This window comes from Somniosus microcephalus, chromosome 14, assembly GCF_052327205.1.
Source record: "Somniosus microcephalus isolate GS21.2 chromosome 14, FLI_Smic_1.0, whole genome shotgun sequence".
In the NCBI taxonomy this organism is placed as follows: Eukaryota; Metazoa; Chordata; class Chondrichthyes; order Squaliformes; family Somniosidae; genus Somniosus; species Somniosus microcephalus.
Window position 1 is genome coordinate 5,059,023 of NC_141000.1, and position 22,194 is coordinate 5,081,216.

The following is a 22,194-nucleotide window of genomic DNA, read 5'->3' on the forward strand; positions in this document are numbered from 1 at the left end:
AAAGTGTTTAAAGAAGTTTTACATACCTTTACAGCCTTCCTTCCTTCAGGTCTCAGGAGTCCCTCATCTCACCGGCACAGAAAGCAGGATGGCTGTGAGCTGTCAAAAATTACAGCATTCAGCTTTCTGTTCCGGGGAGATCTCTAAATCATCCTTATAGGAAGGAATTAACCTGGAGTACAGATTATCAGTGTTTGACAGCTTCAAACAGCTGTCGAACGCTGATATTTCATCTGTCAAAAGGTTTTGACAGATGAAATTTCAATCTGTGACGTCACCTGTTGCCGTGTGGCCCTTAATTGGCCTGCTGCACCCGCTGGGCGGGCTCAACAAGGTCAATCAAGTGAAAATCACGTGGGTTGGCTAGAACTCGATGGAGGCGGGACGACAACCCCGAAAGTTGTAGTCCCGCCTCCTACCCGACTCCTCAATGAAAGTCCAGCCCTCAGCATCTGTTAAAACCGGTAAAGCCAAAATGAAGAATTGAATGGAAAGCATTTTGTAAGAATGATATCAAACAGAAACCATTGCTGTCATTGTTTTTATGATGGTTTTTGGAACACCTAAAGGTAGAGAAATAATTATGCATGCAATAGTTGAACTGACAGTAAAATAGAAAGCATTTGAAAAAGGTATCAATAAAGACAATTAGCTGACATCAGCAGAGAACATCAAAGAAGAAACCAATGCCAAAAGGGTATAAAAATAAGACTTTTTTAACAGAAGTCAGAACACGCTGAACGGGCAGGGTGTTTCTCAACTTTCCAGAGGCAGCTCTATAAGTCTTTAACTATGAGTCTCGGGAAATCAGATTGATTTTGGTGGATGTTCTGGATTTAGAAATAAGTAAGAAATAAGAAATGTAACGAAGTAAAGATTTGAGAATAAGGATCTCTGAGAAATAAGAAATGTAAGCTAATTGTATTTTGAATTGTTAATGTTGTGACTGATTCAACAGATGTTAACTGAATGTTGGCTCTTAAATAAAACTATATATTTTTAGAATTGTCTCAAAGTGTAATTCTGTATAGACCCGCGAACCCACAAATTCTGTACACTCTTTTGTAAGGAGTTGCAGAATTCTGGGGGGTATTCTGGACCCTCAGAATATCTGGAAGGTTACAGTCTAGTTCAACTTATTAAAATACTATCCGGAGGACAGTAATATCTTTAGTCGTTCCTTTCCTTTAGGGAGAGATAGCTTGAACCTTTAGACCCATTTAAGCGTCTTATGGAATTCGGCTATCTCTAACTTAAGTGGAGGGTGAACGTCTGGGGAATACGTTGGGAGAGTTGGGATAAATGGTTCGTTCTCAGATTGGCAACCAGTAACTAGTGGTGTTCCGCAGGGGTCAGTGCTGGGTCCCCAACTCTTTACAATCTATATTAACGATTTGGAGGAGGGGACCGAGTGTAACATATCAAAGTTTGCAGATGATACAAAGATGGGATGGAAAGTAGTGAGTGAGGAGGACATAAAAAACCTGCAAAGGGACATAGACAGGCTAAGTAAGTGGGCAGAGATTTGGCAGATGGAATACAATATTGGAAAGTGTGAGGTTATGCACTTTGGCAGGAAAAATCATAGAGCAAGTTATTATCTTAATGGCAAGAAACTGGAAAGTACTGTAGTACAAAGGGATCTGGGGGTCCTGGTGCACGAAACTCAAAAAGTTAGTATGCAGGTGCAGCAAGTGATCAAGAAGGCCAATGGAATGTTGGCTTTTATTGCTAGGGGGATGGAATATAAAAACAGGGAGGTATTGCTGCAGTTGTACAAGGTATTGGTGAGACCGCACCTGGAATACCGCATACAGTTTTGGTGTCCATACTTAAGAAAAGACATACTTGCTCTCGAGTCAGTACAAAGAAGGTTCACTCGGTTAATCCCGGGGATGAGGGGGTGGTCATATGAGGAGAGATTGAGTAGATTGGGACTCTACTCATTGGAGTTCAGAAGAATGAGAGGCGATCTTATTGAAACATATAAGATTGTGAAGGGGCTTGATCCTTTCGCCTCTCCCGGGAGATCACATGGGTTCGGGTGGATGCAGAGTGATAGAAGATTTGAAGTTAGGATCAGATCAGCCATGATCTTATTGAATGGTGGAGCAGGCTCGAGGGGCCGATTGGCCTACTCCTGCTCCTATTTCTTATGTTCTTATGTTCTTAATATGCCTGATCTGGGGTAGCCCGAAAGGGCTAGGACTGTAATTATCCCTTCAACACGAGGCCCCTGGTCAACATGCGAAAACACAGCGTCAGTTTCCACGTGTACGCTGACGACACCCAGCTCCACCTCACCACCACCTCTCGACCCCTCCACAGTCTCTAAATTGTCCGACTGCTTGTCCGACATCCAGTTCTGGATGAGCAGAAATTTCCTCTGATTAAATATTGGGAAGGCTGAAGCCATTGGGGATAATTTTAATCCCTCAAAATAAGTGGGCTTGGGTCGGGCGGGAAGTAAAAATATTAAAAACCTGAAAGAGGAACCCACTTGCCTCAAACATACCCACTTCCAGTTTAACAAAGGCGGGTCGGGGGCGGACGGCCAATCCGCTCTAGGGGGCGGTTTGGTTGTTGCAAACCTTTAAGGAGGCTTCGTGCTTCTATTTTCACAGTGTTTTTAATCTTGGCCCGATGATGGCCTGGTTTCCCAGGCCTTGGGGAAAAAAGCCAGCAGGCAAAATTGGCAAGAAGGGCTGGACCAATCAGGTAAGTACCTTTACAGCACTGCTTGTGGGCCAGGAGGAGCAGGAGTGTTTCCCCTGGGCCCAACAAGCTTACCTGTAAACCCCCTCCCACCTTCACGATCACCCCTCAACCACCCCCATCACCGACTCCCCCATCACTGACCCCCGATCTCCCCGTGATCTCCGACTTTCCACTCGACACCCCCCTCTCCCCCGATCTCTGACCTCCCTCCAATCCCTCCCCGACCCCCCCAATCCCCGACCCCCTCCAATCTCTCCCCGACCCCCCGATCTCTGAAACCCCTCCGATATCTCCCCGACCCCATCGATCTCCGACCCCCCGATCGCCGACCCCCTGATCTTCGACCCCCCTCCGATCTCTCCCCGACCCCCTGATCTCTGACCCCCCTCCAATCTCTCCCTGACCCCATCGATCTCCGACCCCCCTCCAATCTCTCTCTGACCCCCTGATCGCCGACTCCCCTCCAATCTCTCCCCGATTCCCCCATCTCTGAAACCCCTCCAATATCCCCCTGACCCCTGATCTCCGACCCCCTTCCGATCTCTCCCCGACCCCCCGATCTCCGACCCCCTTCCGATCTCTCCCCGACCCCCCGATCTCCGACCCCCTTACGATCTCTCTCCGACTCCCCGATCTCCGACCCCCTTACGATCTCTCCCCAACTCTCCCGATCTCTGAAACCCCTCCGATATCTCCCCGACCCCCCGATCTCCGACCCCCTGATCTCCGACCCCCTGCGATCATCGACACTTCGCGCTCAGCCCAAACCCATCTCCCCCACCAACCCCCCCTCCACGATCGCTACCCGCAACAACCACAAAACGTACCTGATCCTGGGCTGTGACCTTTTCTGGAGCATTCCCCACCCGACAGGCAGCCAAGCCTGTCAATCAGGCTGGCTTCTGGGCGGGGAATCTGTTTACAAACCACGCACACTGTGGAGTTAAAACACCTCGGCGTGCGGAACCCCTCCCTCCCTCCCTCTCTGAAACCCCGTCCCAGTGAATACCGGGGCCATTGTCTTCAATCCCTGCCACAAACTCTGTTCCCTAGTCACTGACTCCACCCCTTACCCTGCCCACTGGCTGAGGCTGAACCAGACTGTTCGCAACCTCAGCATCCTATCTGACCCTGAGCTGAGCTTCCGACCCCATATCCTCCCCATCACCAAGCCCGCCTACTCCCACCTGTAACATCGCCAGTCTCTGTCCCTGTCTCAGCCTATCTGCTGCTGAAACCCTCATCCATGCCTTTGTTACCTCTGGACTTGACTATTCCAAAGCTCTCCTGGTTGGCACTCCTACCTTGCACCCTCTTGAGCTCATCCGAAACTCTGCTGCCCATATCCTAACTCGCACCAAGTCCCGTTCACCCATGATCCCTACATTGGCTCCCGGTCCAGCAATGCCTCGATTTAAAAATTCTCATCCTTGTGTTCAAACTCCTCCATGGCCTCGCCCCTCCCTATCTCTGTAACCTCCTCCAGCGCCACAACCCTCCGAGATATCTGCACTCCTCTAATTCTGGCCTCTTGCACATCCCTGATTTCATGGCTCCACCATTGGCGGCCGTGCCTTCAGCTGCCTAGGCCCCAAGCGCTGGCGCTATTTAAATGCAAGTTGTTGTTGCTTGAAGCATTATATCTATACGCTCAGGATCAGCGGATTTCCACGAGTGTGCTAAATCTGGTGTGAGATAGTGCAGTACACACCTGTGTAGAGTACAACAACAACCTGCATTTATATAGTGCCTTTAATATAGAAAAGAAAGGCATAGGAAAACAAAATGGACAATGAACCAAATAAGGAAATATTAGGATGGCTGACCAAAAGCTTTGGCACGGAGGTGGGTTTTAAGGAGGGGTCTTAAAGGAGAAGAGGGGGGGGGGATAGAGAGGCGGAAGGGTTTAGGGAGGGAATTCCAGAACATAGCACCTAGGAGGCTGAAGGCACGGCCGCCAATGTTGAGGCAAAGGGAGAGGGGAGGGGAGGGGAAGGGATAACAAGATGCCAGTCAGTGGAATGGAGAGTTCAGTGGGGGTGGATATTGTAGGGCTGGGGCAGGTTCCAGAGATTGGGAGGGGTGAGGCTATGAAGAGAATTAAACCTGAGGGTGAGAATTTTAAATTGGCGGCGTTGTGGGACCGGGATCCAATGTGGGTCAGCGAGGACAGGGGACTGGAGGAGTGGGACGAAGCAGGATAGGGTAAGAACAGCAGAGTTTGGGGTGAGCTGAAATTGATGCAGGGTGGAAGGTGGAGGGTGGGAAGCTAGCCAAGAGAGCACTAGAATAGTTGAGTCTGGAAGTGACAAAGGCAACAGACGGGCTGTGGTAGGGGTGGATGGGGGCGATGTTATGGAATGTGGAAGCAGAGGGTCTTGGTGATGGACAGGAGATCGGGTCAGGTGCTTGTGTTCAAATAAGACGCCAAGGTTGCGAACAGTCTGCTTCAACCCGAGACAGTGGTGGGGGTTGGTGATGGGGTGGTGGGGGGCGGATGGAGTCGGTGGTGAGAGTATGGACGGCAATGATCTGGAAATAGTGCACCGAGTGACTGAAGTGGGAATCGTGAGGGTAATGAGATATGACTACAGCCCGATTAAGAAGCGGTACTGCCCGGCACCAGGTGTGGTGCCAGACGGAGAGACTGGCGAGAGGCTCGGGGCTGGTCTGAGAGGCTGCGTCAGACTGAGACCAGAGCAACTGCTGGGGTCAGTCCTAGCTACTCCCGGCACTGTCAGGTAACGGGGGCCGCTTTGGGTTTGTAACATCACCATGTGCACTAGCGACCATTTACTTCCTGTATAATTCCATTGCTGGTGTAAAATTATACTTTAAATCAGTTCAACTGTTTCAGTTAGCTTCTTGGCTTTATCTCACGGTATCATTGGAATTCCCTCCCAAACCTCTCCGCCTCGCTACCTCTCTCCTCCTTTATGTCGCTCCTTGAAACCTACCTCTTTGACCCAGCTTTTGCTCACCTGTTCTAATATCTTCTTATGTGGCTCGGTGTCAAATTTTGTTTGATAATCGTTCCTGTGAAGTGCCTTAAGAACATAAGAAACAGGAGCAGGAGTAGGCCAATCGGCCCCTCGAGCCTGCTCCGCCATTCAATAAGATCATGGCTGATCCAATCTTGTCCTCAACTCCACTTTCCCGCTCTCTCCCCAGACCCCTTGACTCCCCTGTAGTTCAAATGTCTGTCTATCTCCGCCTTGAATATATTCACTGACTCCGCCTCCACAGCTCTCTGGGGAAGAGAATTCCAAAGATTCACGACCCTCTGAGAGAAGAAATTCCTCCTCATCTCCGTTTTAAATGGGCGACCCCTTATTCTGAAACTATGCCCCCTAGTTCTAGATACTCCCACTAGGGGAAACATCCTCTCAGCATCTACCCTGTCAATCCTCCTCAGAATCTAGTATGTTTCAATAAGATCACCTCTCATTCTTCTAAACTCCAATGAGTGTAGGCCCAACCGGCTCAACCTTTCGTCATACGTCAACCCTTTCATCCCAGGAATCAACCTCGTGAACCTTCTCTGAACTGCCTCCAATGCAAGTATATCCCTCCTTAAATAAGGAGACCAAAACTGCACGCAGTACTCCAGGTGTGGTCTCACCAGCGCCCTGTAAAGTTGCATCAAAATTTCCCTACTTCTATACTCCATCCCCCTTGCAATAAAGGCCAACATTCCATTAGCCTTCCTAATTACTTGCTGTACCTGCACGCTAACTTTTTGTGTTTCATGTACTCGGACCCCCAGATCCCTCTGTACCGCAGCGTTTTGTACTCTCACTCCATTTAAATAATAATTTGCTTTTTTATTTTTCCTACCAAAGTGGATAACCTCACATTTTCCCACATTATACTCCATCTGCCAAATTTTTGCCCACTCACTTAACCTCTCTATATCCCTTTGCAGACTCTGTGTCCTCCTCACAACTTGCTAACCCACTTTGGGACGTTTTACTACATTAAAAGGTGCTATATAAATGCAAGTTGTTGTTGTTGATAGGTGCAACACCAAGAAATCAAGTCCAGCGGAACTCAACAAGGAAGAAATCTGCACACATAGGCCCAGTAATTCCTGTCCCAACGCGTGAGTACGGACGGGGTACTCATGCGTGTGCCCGGGGGAATTGCCGGTTTTCAGCATGCACAGCGCATGCGCTGAAAACCGGCATTTCCTGTCCTCTGACCCAAGGGGTTAAGAGGCAGAGCGCGTGCGACTTGTGATGCAGCGTGTGCGCAGTGAAATTCCATTTTTTTTCCCAGAGTTGCGCGCGTGTAAAGGCCTCCGGTCTTTACGCGTGGAAAAACAAGATGTAAGTATTTAGTTTTTCAGGTAAGTGGGCTTTTAGTACAATTTAGACTTTTTTTTCCACAGGTTTATTATTTTTAAAGAATTTACAGTAAGGTAAGTTTAGTTTTAGACCCTATTTTTAAAAAATTTATTTTTTTCAAAAAATTGATTAATTGTTTAAAACATTTTTAAAAACTTATTTATAGTTAATATAATCAGTGGGATGTTTTTAAAAAATTTATTTAAAGTTTAAGTAGTGTTTTGGCAGCCCATACTTTTCATGAGTTTGACAGCTCTTACTCTCAAACTCATGAATGAAGTTTCCCCTCCCCTGATTGGCTCCACAGTGCTCACCTGATCCCAGCCGGCACATCGCACTAACTACGCCGCTGGATCAGGCAAGCACATCGCGCCGACATCTGAACCGGGCCAGTGACAGGAATTCCAAGCAGGCCCGGGCTTCAGATGTCGGCGCGCCGGGTGAGTGCACGTCGGGGGGCTTGCACGCGCGGCAAGCACCCGATCCTAATTTCAGGGCCATTATCCCAGCCAGTGCATCTTCAGATGTTTGAATGTGGGATGCTTCACTGTAGCAAATCCATTGGGTCCCAAAATGAAATGGATCCACATTCACTGTAGCAGACCAGAGTTTTAAATATTTTTAAAATAAGTTGAAGGAGTATTTCTTGACCAGGTTATATTTCTTGTTGAATTCTATGCCCCCCCCCACCCTTTTCTGGCAATCTCACTAATTATCAATATTTAAAGGTTGACATTTCTACAAATGCAGAGAGGATATTGTTTTTTAAAATTCATTCTCAATGTGAGCATCGCTGGCATTTGACCATTGCAGCTGCCTTTGAGAAAGAGGGGAGGGCGCCTGCGCAGTGCCGGGCTCACCTGCAGGGAAAGGCAGAGGGCGCCTGCGCAGTGCCGGGCTCACCGGCAGGGAAGGGCAGAGAGCGCCTGCGCAGTGCCGGGCTCTCCGGCAGGGAAGGGCAGAGGGCGCCTGCGCAGTGCCGGCCACTCTGGCAGTGCCGGGCTCTCCGGCAGGGAAGGGCAGAGGGCGCCTGCGCAGTGCCGGGCTCTCCGGCAGGGAAGGGCAAAGGGCGCCTGCGCAGTGCCGGGCTCTCCGGCGGAAGTTGTCGAGCGGGCGGAGGGTGAGAAGGCGCGTTTTGTTCGGGCTTCAGGCGCGGTGAGCGGGCAGAGACCGAGCCGAGCAGATCAGAGCCTGAGCGGCGGCGGAGGACGGAAAAGAATAATAATAAAAACCGGCTTCCTGCAGAGGGGCGGGAGAATCCGTCCGGCAATCGCACGGCTTCCCGCAACCGTCGGTACGTTTCAACAAATCAGTCGTGGTTGTCAAAGATGGCGATGTTGACCAAGATGGAGGAGCGGGCCCGGCCATCCCAATAACCGGAGTGTGGGGGTGGGGAGCGGGCTCGGTGATCCCAATAACCGGAGTGTGGTGGGCGCGGGGGCTCGGTGACCCCAATAATCGGGGTGTGGGGGCGGGGGCTCGGAGACCCCAATAATCGGGGTGTGGGGGTGGGGCGACCCCACTAACCGGGATCAAATCCGGGCCTCTCGCGAACGGTCAGCGCGCATGCGCGGCAGCTCCCGCTCTCCCCGGCGCGCCTGCGCGGCCAGCTTTGCCCCCTGACCCCCCCCCTCTATTGCAGGAGCGCAGAGTAAAGACAGGGTTGCATTTCTACAGCACCTTTCATCACCACCACCGGATGTCCCAAAGCGCTTTGCAGCCAATGAAGTCTTTTTTTTGGCGTGTAGTCACTGTTGTAATGTAGGAAACGCGGCAGCCAATTCTCTGCCACAGAGGGCGGTGGAGGCCAGTTCATTAAATATATTCAAGAAAGAGTTGGATATATTTCTTGAGGCTAAAGGGATCAAGGGATATGGGGAGAAGGCAGGGACCGGGTACTGAGTTTGGATGATCAGCCATGATCACATTGAATGGCGGAGCAGGCTCGAGGGGCCGAATGGCCTACTCCTGCTCCTATCTTCTATGTGCACAGCAAGCTCCCACAAACAGCCATGCAATCATGACCAGGTAATCTGATTTAGTGATGTTGGTTGTTGGATAAATATTGGCCCCAGGACACCGGGGATAACTCCCCTGCTCTTACTCAAAATAGTGCCATGGGATCTTTATGTCCACCTGAGCGAGCAGACGGGGCCTCGGTTTAACGTCTCATCCGAAAGACAGCACCTCCGACAGTGCAGCACTCCCTCAGCACTGCACTGAAGTGTCAGCCTAGATTTTTGAGTTAAAACAAAGGCTTTCATGTTGAGATCCGGGTTTGTATACAACCCAGAGTACTTGGATGCAAGCCTCCAATTCTCTGCTGGTGATTATGCACTAATGTCAAATGAGCACTGGAATTTTCAGCCCGAGTCTTAACTAATACAACAGTCCTGTGATGAAATAACTCTTGTGTTCTGGCATTTGTATTGTCTGTTGTTGTTGTACTTGTTAATGTCTGGAATGTTCTACAGGTGTAACCACTAATGCTCCTCCCTAGCCCCGCCCCTCTGGATCCTCCGGATTGGTGTGAGTCTTACTTATAAGAGCTGGGTCTTGCTCATAAGGGCTGGGTCGGTGATGAATGATGGTTGCCCTGTGTTAACTTGATGCCATGTTCTTACTTAATAAAAGCCTTTAGTTTTAAGCTTTAACCTCATGGATTCAGGCCGTTATTTGGCACATCAATTTTATTAAGTAACAACTTTTGGAAGATGGATCGATTTTTGAAACCAGAGCGTCTGGATATCGATCCCCATTTGGCAGACGCTTCGAAGAAATTTACGCATTGGCTTCAATGTTTTGAACACTTCATCGCATCGGTCGATTCGACGGTTAACAAGTTGGGTCTTCTAGCCAACTTGGTAAGTCATCAAACTTACTCTATAATTGAAGATATTACTAGATATGAAGACGCCCTCGCAGCCCTTAAGGCCCAGTACATTAAGTCGGTTAACGAAGTATACGCCAGGTATCTTTTGTCTACTCGCAGGCGATTACCCGAGAAATCACTGGACGATTTCCTGCAGGACCTTAAGGCTTTGGCTAAGGATTGCAACTACAAGGCTGTCTCTGCCATATTGTATCAGGAAGAAGCCATCCGTGATTCTTTCATAGCTGGCCTCCGATCTAATTATATTAGACAGAGACTCCTCGAGAATGACTCGTTAGTTTTAAAAACGGTCGTCGCTACTGCTCGATCGTTAGATGTAGCCCAGAAGAATTTAGAAGTGTATGCATCAGCCCATGCGTCTCTCTCAGCCTCGTGTGTTCCGAGTATGGAGGCATTCATAACACCAATGGAGCCTCCACGTAATCCTATTGTTGCGGCTGTACCCCATGGGTTTAAGTGTTATTTTTGTGGCCAATCTAAACATCCCAGGCAAAGATGCCCAGCCAGAGAGGCTACCTGTTTTAAATGTAAGAAACAGGGACATTTTAGTAAAGTGTGTAAGGGTAATCCTGTACCCGATGTCTTTTCTGCTGCCGCCTATCGTTTTACTCTAGCCTCGGTTACGGTTGACCAGACCATACCGTGCTCCTTGTTGAAATCTATGATGGACATCAAGATTAATGATCGTCCTACTGGGTGTTTGATAGACTGTGGCAGTACTGAAAGTTTTATACACCCCAACCTTGTTAACTCCTGTTCATTGAAGGTGTATCCTACTCGAAGTGAAATCGTGATGGCGTCCAAGTCCCTTACTTCGGAGGTAACTGGATATTGTAAAGCCACATTGACTGTTAAGGATACGGAGTATAAGGACTTTAAACTCCTCATATTACCTCAGTTGTGTGTGAACTTAATTTTAGGCTTGGACTTCCAGTGTCAGCATGAGAGCGTCACCCTTAAGTATGGTGGATCCCAGCCTCTGCTCACAGTCTGCGGCCTTTCTACTTTAAAAGTAAGTCGGCCTTCTTTGTTCGTGAACCTTGCTCCTAATTGTAGACCTATAGCGACTAAGAGTCGACTGTATAGTTCAGAAGATAAAAAATGTATAAAAGAGGAAGTGGAAAGGCTTCAACGGGAGGGAATCATCGAACACAGTAATAGCCCGTGGCGTGCCCAGGTGGTGGTGGTTAAAACTAATGAAAAGAAGACTTGTGGTCGATTATAGCCAGACTATAAACTTGTATACCCAATTAGACGTCTATCCTTTGCCTCGTATTTCTGAGATGGTGAACCAGATAGCTCAGTACCGCGTGTTCTCCACCATTGATTTAAAGTCTGCCTACCATCAACTCCCCATTAAAATAGAAGACCGACCTTATACGGCCTTCGAAGCTAATGGGCGCCTGTACCAATTCCTTAGGGTGTCCTTTGGAATGACGAATGGGGTATCCGTCTTCCAATGCGAGATGGATCGTATGGTGGATGAATACGCGTTGGAAGCAACATTCTGGTACCTGGACAATGTTACTATCTGTGGGCGCGACCAACGGGAGCATGATCAAAATCTAGCGAAGTTCCTAGAGACTGCAAAGAGGTTAAACCTGACCTACAACGAAAACAAGTGTACCTTCAATACTACACGTTTGTGTATTCTTGGTTGCGTTGTGGAGAATGGGGTAATCGGGCCAGATTCTGAAAGATTACGCCCACTTAAGGAATAACCTTTACCTCGCACTGTAAAAGCGTTAAGAAGGTGTCTGGGATTCTTCTCGTACTATGCCCAGTGGGTGGCTAGCTACTCGGATAAAGTCCGACCACTTATTAAGTCAACGTCTTTTCCGCTATCGGCGGAAGCTCAGGAGGCTTTCTTTAATATCAAATGGGGCATTGAGAAGGCAGTGGTATGTGCCGTGGATGAGAAGATCCCTTTACAAGTGGAAAGTGATGCATCTGATTTTGCGTTGGCAGCAACTCTTAACCAAGCTGGTAGACCAGTAGCTTTCTTCTCTCGTACATTGCAAGGACCAGAAGTTCGACATTCTTCAGTGGAAAAGGAGGCACAGGAGATTATCGAAGCAGTCAGGTATTGGAGACATTATCTCGCTGGCCAACGTTTTACGCTCATTACTGACCAGCGATCTGTGGCCTTTATGTTCAACACTAAGCAGAGAGGCAAGATCAAAAATGATAAGATTTTAAGATGGCGAATACAACTGTCAACATATGACTATGATATTCAGTACAGGCCTGGAGTATTCAATGAGCCATCGGATGTTTTGTCACGAGGAGTATGTGCTAGTCTAGGTATAGATAAGCTTCAAATTCTCCACGACGCACTCTGCCACCCTGGGGTTACCAGAATGAACCACTTCATTAAGTCCCACAATCTACCCTACTCTATTGAGGAGGTCCGGACAATGACCAGAACCTGTCGTGTTTGTGCTGAATGCAAACCCCGCTTCTATAAGCCATCCAAGCCAGCTCATCTTATTAAAGCAACTCGACCATTTGAGCGTTTGAGTCTCGATTTTAAAGGTCCCCTTCCATCGAGCGACTGTAATGTTTATTTTCTTTTTAATATTATAGACGAGTACTCTCTGTTCCCTTTTGTTATCCCCTGTCCGGATGTGACTAGTGCTGTTGTAATTAAATGCCTCTGCCAACTGTTTTCCTTGTTTGGCATGCCTAACTATATACATAGTGATAGGGGTTCTTCCTTTTATGAGCGAAGAATTGCGACAGTTTTTGCTATCGAAAGGGATTGCAATGAGTAGAACTACCAGCTATAACCCTCGTGGTAATGGGCAGGTCGAGAAAGAAAATGCGACAGTGTGGAAGGCTATCGTACTGTCTCTGAAGTCGCGAGGCCTGCCGACACCGCGCTGGCAGGATGTCCTGCCAGACATGCTGCATTCCATAAGGTGTCTCTTGTGTACAGCGACGAATGCCACCCCTCATGAAAGGATGTTTAGTTTTCCAAGAAAAGCTACTAATGGAGTATTGTTACCCACATGGTTGATGACCACGGGCCCTGTGCTGTTGCGCAGACATGTGAGAGGCCACAAGACTGATCCACTGGTGGAGGAAGTACAACTCCTCCATGCTAATCCCCAGTATGCGTACATTCAATATCCGGATGGGCGAGAGGATACGGTCTCTATTAAAGATCTTGCACCTGCTGGAGCTCAAAGAGTTCGACTCTGAGAGTAGAGTTTTCAATCGTGGTATTGGACCTTCAGAGAGACACACCCTCAGTGTGGAAAACACTGATGATTCTGGGAATTCGAATGAACCAGAGTTAGTACTCCGGGGGGAGCCTTAGCAAGAGTTACGTAGTTCCCAGAGGACTATCAGACCTCCTGACAGACTGAATCTATAGCAGGGGGTGAATGTGATGAAATAACTGTGTTCTGGCATTTGTATTGTCTGTTGTATTTGTTAATGTCTGGAATGTTCTACAGGTGTAACCACTAATGCTCCTCCCGAGCCCCGCCCCTCTGGATCCTCCGGATTGGTATGAGTCTTACTTATAAGAGCTGGGTCTTGCTCATAAGGGCTGGGTCGGTGATGAATGATGGTTGCCCTGTGTTAACTTGATGCCGTGTTCTTACTTAATAAAAGCCTTTAGTTTTAAGCTTTAACCTCTTGGATTCAGGCCGTTATTTGGCACATCAAGTCCATAATTTGATGAATTGCCAGTGTCATTCGAGGGATGTAGGTTGAGCTTTTCTGAGGCTGGAGATAAGGCACATTGCCAGACAAGAGTAGAAGGAGCTTTATAAAGACTGCACTGGCAGCAAGAGAATGGGTGACCACCAGGCAGAGTAGTAGGCGCAGGCAGGTAGTGCAGGGGTCCCCTGTGACCATCCCCCCCCCCCCTCTCAAACAGATATACCGCTTTAGATATTGTTGGGGAGGATGGCTTATCAGAGGAAGGCAGCAGCAGCCAACTTCCTGGCGCCGTGGGTGGTTCTGCTGCACAGGAGGGGAGGAAAAAGAGTGGGAGAGCTATAGTAATGGAGGATTCTATTGTAAGGGAAATAGATAGACGTTTTTGCGGCCGCAAATGTGACTCCAGGATGGTATGTTGCCTCCCTGGTGCAAGGGTCAAGGATGTCTCAACGGCTGCAGAACATTTTGGAAGGGGAGGGTGAACAGCCAGTTGTCGTGGTGCATATAGGTACCAACGATATAGGTAAAAAACGGGATGAGGTCCTAAAAGCTGAATATAGGGAGTTAGGAGGTAAATTTAAAAAAATAGGACCTCAAAGGTAGTAATCTCAGGATTGCTACCAGTGCCACGTGCTAGTCAGAGTAGAAAAAGGATATTTCAGCTGAATACGTGGCTAGAGGAATGGTGCAAGGGGGAGGGATTCAAATTCCTGGGACATTGGAACTGGTTCTGGGTGAGGTGGGACCAGTACAAACCGGACGGTTTGCACCTGGGCGGGACTGGGACCGATGTCCTAGGGGGAGTGTTTGCTAGCGCTTTGGGGGAGGGCTTAAACTAAAATGGCAGGGGGTTGGGAACCTGAGCAGGGAGACATAGAGGAAAGGGAAACAAGGATAGAAGCAAAAGACAGGAAGGAGAAAAACAGAGGTGGCAATCGGAGAAATCAAGGGTTTAAATCAAACATGGCCACAGTAAATAATAATTCTAAAAGGTCTGAGTGTTAAAAAAACAAGCCTGAAGGTCTTGTGTCTTAATGCGAGGAGCATTCGTAATAAGGTGGATGAATTAGCTGCGCAAATAGAGGTAAACGGATAGGATATGATTGGGATTACGGAAACATGGCTCCAGGGTGACCAAGGCTGGGAACTCAACATCCAGGGGTATTCAATATTCAGGAAAGATAGGCATAAAGGAAAAGGAGGTGGGGTAGCATTGCTGGTTAAAGAGGGGATTAACACAATTGAAAGGAAGGATATTAGCTCTGATGATGTGGAATCTGTATGGGTAGAACTGAGAGATACCAAGGGGCAGAAAACGTTAGTGGGAGTGGTATACAAACCTCCAAGCAGTAATGCGGAGGTTGGGGATGACATTAAACGGGAAATTAGAGACGCGTGCAATAAAGGCACAGCAGCTATCATGGGTGACTTTAATCTACATATAGATTGGGCTAACCAAATTAGTAACAATACTGTGGAGGAGGAATTCCTGGAGTGTATACGGGATGGTTTCCTGGACCAATATGTCAAGGAACCAACTAGAGATCAGGCCATCTTAGACTGGGTATTATGTAATGAGAAAGGATTAATTAGCAATCTTGTTCAATTCAATTTTATTTGTCATATATGCAGCAGACGTGTGTACTGCACAATGAAATGTTGATTTTTACGAGTCCTTGTGTGAGGCCCCTTGGGTCGGAGCGATCATAATATGATAGAATTCTTCATTAAGATGGAGAGTGAAGTAGTTGACTCGGAGACTAGGGTCCTGAATTTAAATAAAGGAAACTACGATGGTATGAGGCGCGAGTTGGGTAGGATTGATTGAGGAATGTTACTCAAAGGGTTGACGGTGGATAGGCAATGGCAAACATTCAAAGATCGCATGGATGAACTACAGAATTTGTTCATCCCCTGTTTGGCATAAAAATAAAACAAAAAAGGTGACTCAACCGTGGCTAACAAGGGAAATTAGGGATAACATACGATCCAAGGAGAGGACATATAAATTGGCCAGAAAAAGCAGTAAACCTGAGGATTGGGAGCAGTTTAGGATTCAGCAAAGGAGGACAAAGGGATTAATTAAGCGGGGGAAAATAGAGTATGAGAGTAAGCTTGCAGGGAACATAAAAACTGACTAAAAGCTTTTATAGATATGTGAAGAGAAAAAGATTGGTGAACAAGAATACAAGAAATAGGAGCAGGAGTAGGCCCTTCGAGCCTGCTCCGCCATTCAATGAGATCATGGCTGATCTTCTGCCTCAACTCCATTCACCGGCCCTATCGCCATATCCCTTGATGCCCTTACTAGTCAGAAACCTATTGACTTCTGTTTTGAATATTCCCAATGACTGAGCCTCCACCGCCCTCTGGGGTATTCTCAACACCTATCAAATCCCCTCTCAATCTTCTCTGCTCTAAGGAGAACAACCCCAGCTTCTCCAGTCTATCCATGTAACTGAAGTCCCTCATCGCTGGAACTATTCTCGTAAATCTTCTCTGCACCCACTCTAAGGCCTTCACATCCTTCCTAAAGTGCGGTGCCCAAAATTGGGCACAATATTCCAGTTGAGAAGTCAAGCATAGGTTTCTTGCAGTCAGAATCAGGGGAATTTATAATGGGGAACAAAGAAATGGCAGACCAATTAAATACATACTTTGGTTCTGTCTTCACAAAGGAGGACACAAATAACCTCCCAGAGATGTTGGGAACATAACGGTCTAATGAGCGGGAGGAACTGAATGAAATCAGTATTTGTAGGGAAATGGTGTTAGGGAAATTGACGGGATTGAAGGCCGATAAATCCCCAGGGCCTGATAATCTACATCCTAGGATACTTAAGGAAGTGGCCCTAGAAATAGTAGATGCATTGCTGGTCATCTTCCAAAATTTTAGAGACTCTGGAACAGTTCCCATGGATTGGAGGGCAGCTAATGTTAGCAACTATTCAAAAAAGGTGGTAGAGAGAAAACGGGGAATTACAGACCGGTAAGCCTGACATCGGTAGTGGGGAAAATGTTAGAGTATATTATAAAAGAGGTAATAGCAGAGCACTTGGAAAACAGTGACAGGATCGGACAAAGTCAAGATGGATTTACAAAAGGTAAATCGTGCTTGACTAATCTACTGGAATTTTTTGAGGATGTAACTGGTAGAATAGATAAGGGAGAGCCAGTGGATGTGGTGTATTTGGACTTTCAGAAGGCTTTCGATAAGGTCCCGCATAAGAGATTAGTGTGTAAAGTTAAGGCACATGGGATTGGGGGCAAGGTACTGACTTGGATAAAGAACTGGTTGGCAGACAGGAAGCAAAGAGTTGGAATAAACGGCTCTTTTTCCGAGTGGCAGGCAGTGACTAGTGGGGTACCGCAAGGATCGGTCCTAGGACCCCAGCTATATATATATATATATATAAATGTATATGTAATACCTCCAAGTTTACAGACGACACAAAGCTGGGTGGGCGTGTGTGCTGTGAGGAGGATGCCGAGAAACTCCAGTATGATTTGGACAGGTTGGGTGATTGGGCAGAAGCATAGCAGATGCAGTATAATGTGGATAAATACGAGGGATCCACTTGGTGGCAAAAGCAGGATGGCAGATTATTATCTGAACGGCAATAGATTGGGAGAAGGGGAAGTGCAACGAGACCTGGGTATCCTTGTGCACCAGTCGCTGAAGGTAAGCATGCAGGTGCAGCAGGCGGTTAAGAAGGCAAATGGTATGTTGGCCTTCGTAGCGAGAGGGCTCGAGTACAGGAAAAAGGATGTCTTGCTGCAATTGTGCAGGGCCTTGGTGAGACCACACCTTGAGTATTGTGTGCAGTTTTGGTCACCTTATCTGAGGAAGGATGTTCTTGCCATGGAGGGAGTGCAGCGAAGATTCACCAGACTGATACCTAGGATGGCAGGAATGACGTATGAGGAGAGATTGGGTCGATTGGGCTTATACTCGCTAGTGTTTAGAAGAATGAGAGGGGATCTCATTGAAACTTATAAAATTCTGACAGGACTAGACAGACTAGATGCAGGAAGGATGTTCCTGATGGCCAGGGAGTCCAGAACCAGGGGTCACAGTCTAAGGATAAGGGGTAAGCCATTTAGGACAGAGATGAGGAGGAATTTCTTCACCCAGAGAGTGGTGAACCTGTGGAATTCTCTACCACAGAAGGCAGTGGAGGCCAATTCATTAAATATATTCAAGAAGGAGTTAGATCTATTTCTTAAGGCTAAAGGGATCAAGGGATATGGGGAGAAGGCAGGGACAGGGTACTGAATTTGGATGATCAGCCATGATCTCATTGAATGGCGGAGCAGGCTTGAGGGGCCAAATGGCCTACTCCTATCTTCTATGTTTATCTATATCTGACCTGGGAGCTGTGAATGCCAGCACATGGTGCCAAGTGTAGGAATGTTTTCTATTCTATATGAATGTAGAACAGAAAGCACTTCAGTCACCTTAACCTAAAATGCTTTGGAATTTTGCATTATTGCGCAATGAGACGGGGTTAATTAGTAATCTTGTAGTAAAGGATCCTCTGGGGAAGAGTGATCATAATGTGATAGAATTTCATATTAAATTTGAGAGTGATGTGGTTAAGTCAGAAACTAGGGTCTTAAATTTAAACAAACCCAATTATGGCTGTATGAGGGGTGAGTTGGCTGTGGTAGATTGGGAAATTAGATTAAAATACATGGTAGATAAGCATTGGCAAACATTTAAAAAAATAATTCATAATTCTCAACAAATACACATTCCCTTGAATAAAATCTCCACTTAAAAGTGGTACAGCCATGGCTAACTGGAGAAATTAAGGATAGTATTGGATTAAAAGAAGCTTAAAATGTTGCCTAAAATTGTAATAAGCCTGAAGATTGGAAGGGTTTTTAAAATCAGCAAAGGATACCCAAAGAAATTGATAGAGGGAGAAAATAGAATGAGTAAACTAGCAATGAATACAAAAACTGATTATAAGAGCTTTTACAAGTATGTAAAAACGAAAAGATTAGCAAAAGTAAATTTTGGTCCCTTAGAGGCAGAGACAGGAGAAATTATAATGGGCAATGGCAGAGACGTTAACCAAATATTTTGTGTCTGTCTTCACCAGTAGAAGACACACACCATACTGGAAATTGTGGGGAACCAAGGGTCTAATGAGAGTGAGGAACTTAAAGTAATTAATATTAGTAAAGACAAGTACCCGAGAAATTAATGGGACTAAAAGCTGACAAATCCCATGCACTTGATGGCCTACACCCGAGGGTTTTAAAAGAGGCGGGTATAGAGATAGTAGCTGCATTGGTTTCGATCTTCCAGAATTCCCTAGATTCTAGAACAGTCCCTGTGGATTGGAAGATAGCAAATGTAACCCTGCTGTTCAAGAAAGGAGGGAGAGAGAAAATAGGGAACTATATACCAGTTAGACTGACATCAGTAGTAGGGAAAATGCTAGAATCTGTTAAGGAAGTGGTAACAGGGCACTTAGAAAATCATATGTTTTATGAAAGTCTATAAACCCTGTTGTAGAAAAGGGCACTACTTGCCATGACTATTATGGATGTCGTACTCCTAGATAAATTGCAAAGCTAAAACTCCTTGCCGTGCTTTAAGGCGTATGCATTAATTTTAATTAGTGTATTTTAAGACCAACAAGACTATCATATTTGACTATTTACAATTTTTGAAATATTGAAGAATATGTAAAGAGGGTTAGAGTGGTGCTAAATCTGTTGAATAAGCTGTGCTCCTCCCTACCCTGGTGAACACTGTAAATGATACTGGGCTTGTGCATGAGTGAATCAGAGAGGCTAACTGGATATTAAAAATTCATATCTAGCTGGATTACTGCAATATAATCTAAAGAGCAAGAAATGTTTTGGTAATCATCTGCACTGCAGGGGAATTGTGATATTTAGACTGGTAGTAGAAAAATATACTAATCTTCGGGTACAGTTTAGTGGGCTTCTGGGTGTCTTTTACAAGTGACAAAGTAAAATAGTTCAAAGTTTCATTTATTTTTCTCCTAATTTAGATTTTTCCTGCAACATGACAGATCACTAGACTTGCATTTACATAACTGGCGTTGACATGTCAAATGAATTGCTTTTTGAAATGAGGTGTTCTATATTATAAATGCCAGCATTCTGTGCCACTAGTGTGTACAAATAACAGTGAGATGAATGACTATTTAATCTGTAGTTTGATATTGGTTGAGGTGGAATGTTGGCCAGCACATTAGCAGAGCGCTTTTTTTTTAGCGATGCCTTGGGACTTTTTGTGTCCTCCGGAACCAATGGAACATCTCATTAGAAAGACAATGCAGCACACCCTCAGTACTGCACTGGAATATCAACTTACTATAAGCCCATCCTCTGCTGCTATATGGCTCAAAACCGCAACCGTATACCCAGAGGCAGAACATTATTAAGTGAGCCATGTTATCATACATTTCAAAAGGCTTATAAAGCAAATATATGGCAAATCTGTTTGTGTGTGTGTGTGTGTGTAGCATTTCTAATGTGTTTCTTCACACCTGAAATGCTATATACTGAATAGTTACGAACAGATACCTATTGTAACAATGGAACTATAAATGTTCTTTGAAAATGTTTACTGATCAGAATCAACTCCGGAGTAACTGGCAATGCTTAATGTAGGTTGTTTGATCTTTTGAACAAAGGATTTATGATGACCAACCCTATATTTGAAATGTATTTTCCCATCATTCTTGCGACATAAAATATGACTTTAACCAGTAGAAGAAGGTAAAATAATCACTTCTGGACACGGAGGTCAAGGAACTAAAAGTTCCGACTATTTTGCATTAAGAAATGTCTTTTCATGCTACCTTCATGTTACTAATCATGATTTGTGTCAGGATTGTTAAATGTTCCTGGTAAAGTATAATGTGAAAGTTCTGATGTGTGTATATATATATTTGGCACACCACAGCTCCCAGGAGTCCTAGTTACCTGGTACAATGGTTCGATCAAGATCGAGATCCCCAAGATGGAAGCATAGGTAAGCAAATTCTGCATTTTGAAAATGCCAAACCTTTGATTGGTACAGCAGGCCTAAAGTTCAGATCCAGGAAAATTTGCTGGTGAATTTCTTCATGAATTAAAAAAAAATCTTGTGAAATAATCCGTGCGAAGGTTTGACGTCCGAGTTGTGTGGCGAGGATTGCTAGTGCTGCCTGTGTTACAGGTCACATTGGAGATAGCATTTTGGTATAAGGCGACTTGGAATTAATTACAAATACGTGTAAATCTTTTCTGGATGGGATTACATTTACTGTTCTACTTTGTGCAGCATTATGGGCTTGCTATGAAAAGAACTACATTTTCCCATGCATGAAATGATTGTATGGTTTGGTGAGACGACTAGAGGTGTTGATAAAATGTTTTAAAGATGTGTATATTCACTTTTTTACAGATGTTCTATTTATGCCACAGAGTTTACTGTAATTGTAGACAGGGGCTGTGAAGAATATTAGTTCTAAATATTTGTATGCCATTCTAATACAGTTTGATCGCATACACTTAACCCAGAGTAGCTCAGGTGACTCGTCAACAAGCACAGCCTTAAACAAACCAGCCTTGGCGAATACAAGCTTAATGTCAATTGGACACTTACACTTGCAGGTGTGTAACATCATCCACTTTGCAGCACTGTACAAACTATTCCAGTGGCATGCATAGGGCTATAATCTGATCGCATTGAAGTAATAGTGCTCAATATGACAGTAGACTTCATACATAAATTGTGTTCCTACAGATACTCCCTGTTCTATTTATTTTTGTTTTCAATACCTATTCTATAATAAAAACAGAAAATGCTGCAAATACTCAGCAGGTCAGGCAGCATCTGTGGAGAGAGAAACAGTTAACATCTCAGGTCGATGACCCTTCGTCAGAACTGGAAAAAGCTGGAGATGGAACAGGTTTTTAAGCAAGTGCAGGGGCAGGGAAAGGGGGGAGGGGAGGAAAGAACAAAAGGGAAGGTCTGTGATAGGATGGAAGGCAGGAGAGATTAAGAGACAAAAGGGATGATGGTGCAAGGCAAAAGGAGATGGTAATGGGACAAGTTAAGAAGCAAAAGATGGCTCTAGATGAAGTGTAAATGGCGATGGCAGGATGAAAGACAGCTGCCATGTAAGAGAGAGAAAAAAAATGGAAAAAAAGATAGGGGCCGAGGTCATGGTCTGAAATTGTTGAACTCGATGTTGAGTCCAGAAGGCTGTAAAGTGCCTAATCGAAAGATGAGGTGCTGTTCCTCGAGCTTACGTTGAGCTCCCGTGGAACAATGCAAGAGGCCGCGGACAGTGAGGTCAGAGTGGGAGTGGAGCGGAGAATTAAAGTGACAATCGACCGGAAGCTCGGGGTCACCCTTACGGACTGAACGGAGGTGTTCCGCAAAGTGGTCACCCAATCTGCGTTTGGTCTCCCCAATGTAGAGGAGACTGCATCGTGAGCAGTGAATACAGTATACTAAATTGCAAGAAGTACAAGTAAATCGCTGTTTCACCTGGAAGGAGTGTTTGGGGCCCTGGACAGTGGGAAGGG

The 22,194-nt window shown here is 46.0% G+C and overlaps 1 protein-coding gene across 4 annotated transcripts in view; it reads left to right on the forward strand.

Moving 5' to 3' along the window:
• LOC147107289 (BCLAF1 and THRAP3 family member 3-like) overlaps positions 1–22,194 on the forward strand; it is a 397,394-nt gene that overhangs the window by 338,770 nt on the left and 36,430 nt on the right. Inside the window, exons 1-2 of one of the 4 annotated variants that reach the window (XM_086006169.1) lie at positions 8,109–8,358; positions 20,582–20,650. In XM_086006169.1, coding sequence (XP_085862295.1) covers positions 20,610–20,650 — 41 coding nt within the window. In that variant the 5' untranslated portion in view covers positions 8,109–8,358; positions 20,582–20,609. Of the gene's footprint in view, positions 1–8,108; positions 8,359–20,581; positions 20,651–22,194 lie in introns of those variants that run through there. The other 3 variants (XM_086006166.1, XM_086006168.1, XM_086006167.1) reach the window with 3 other exon arrangements.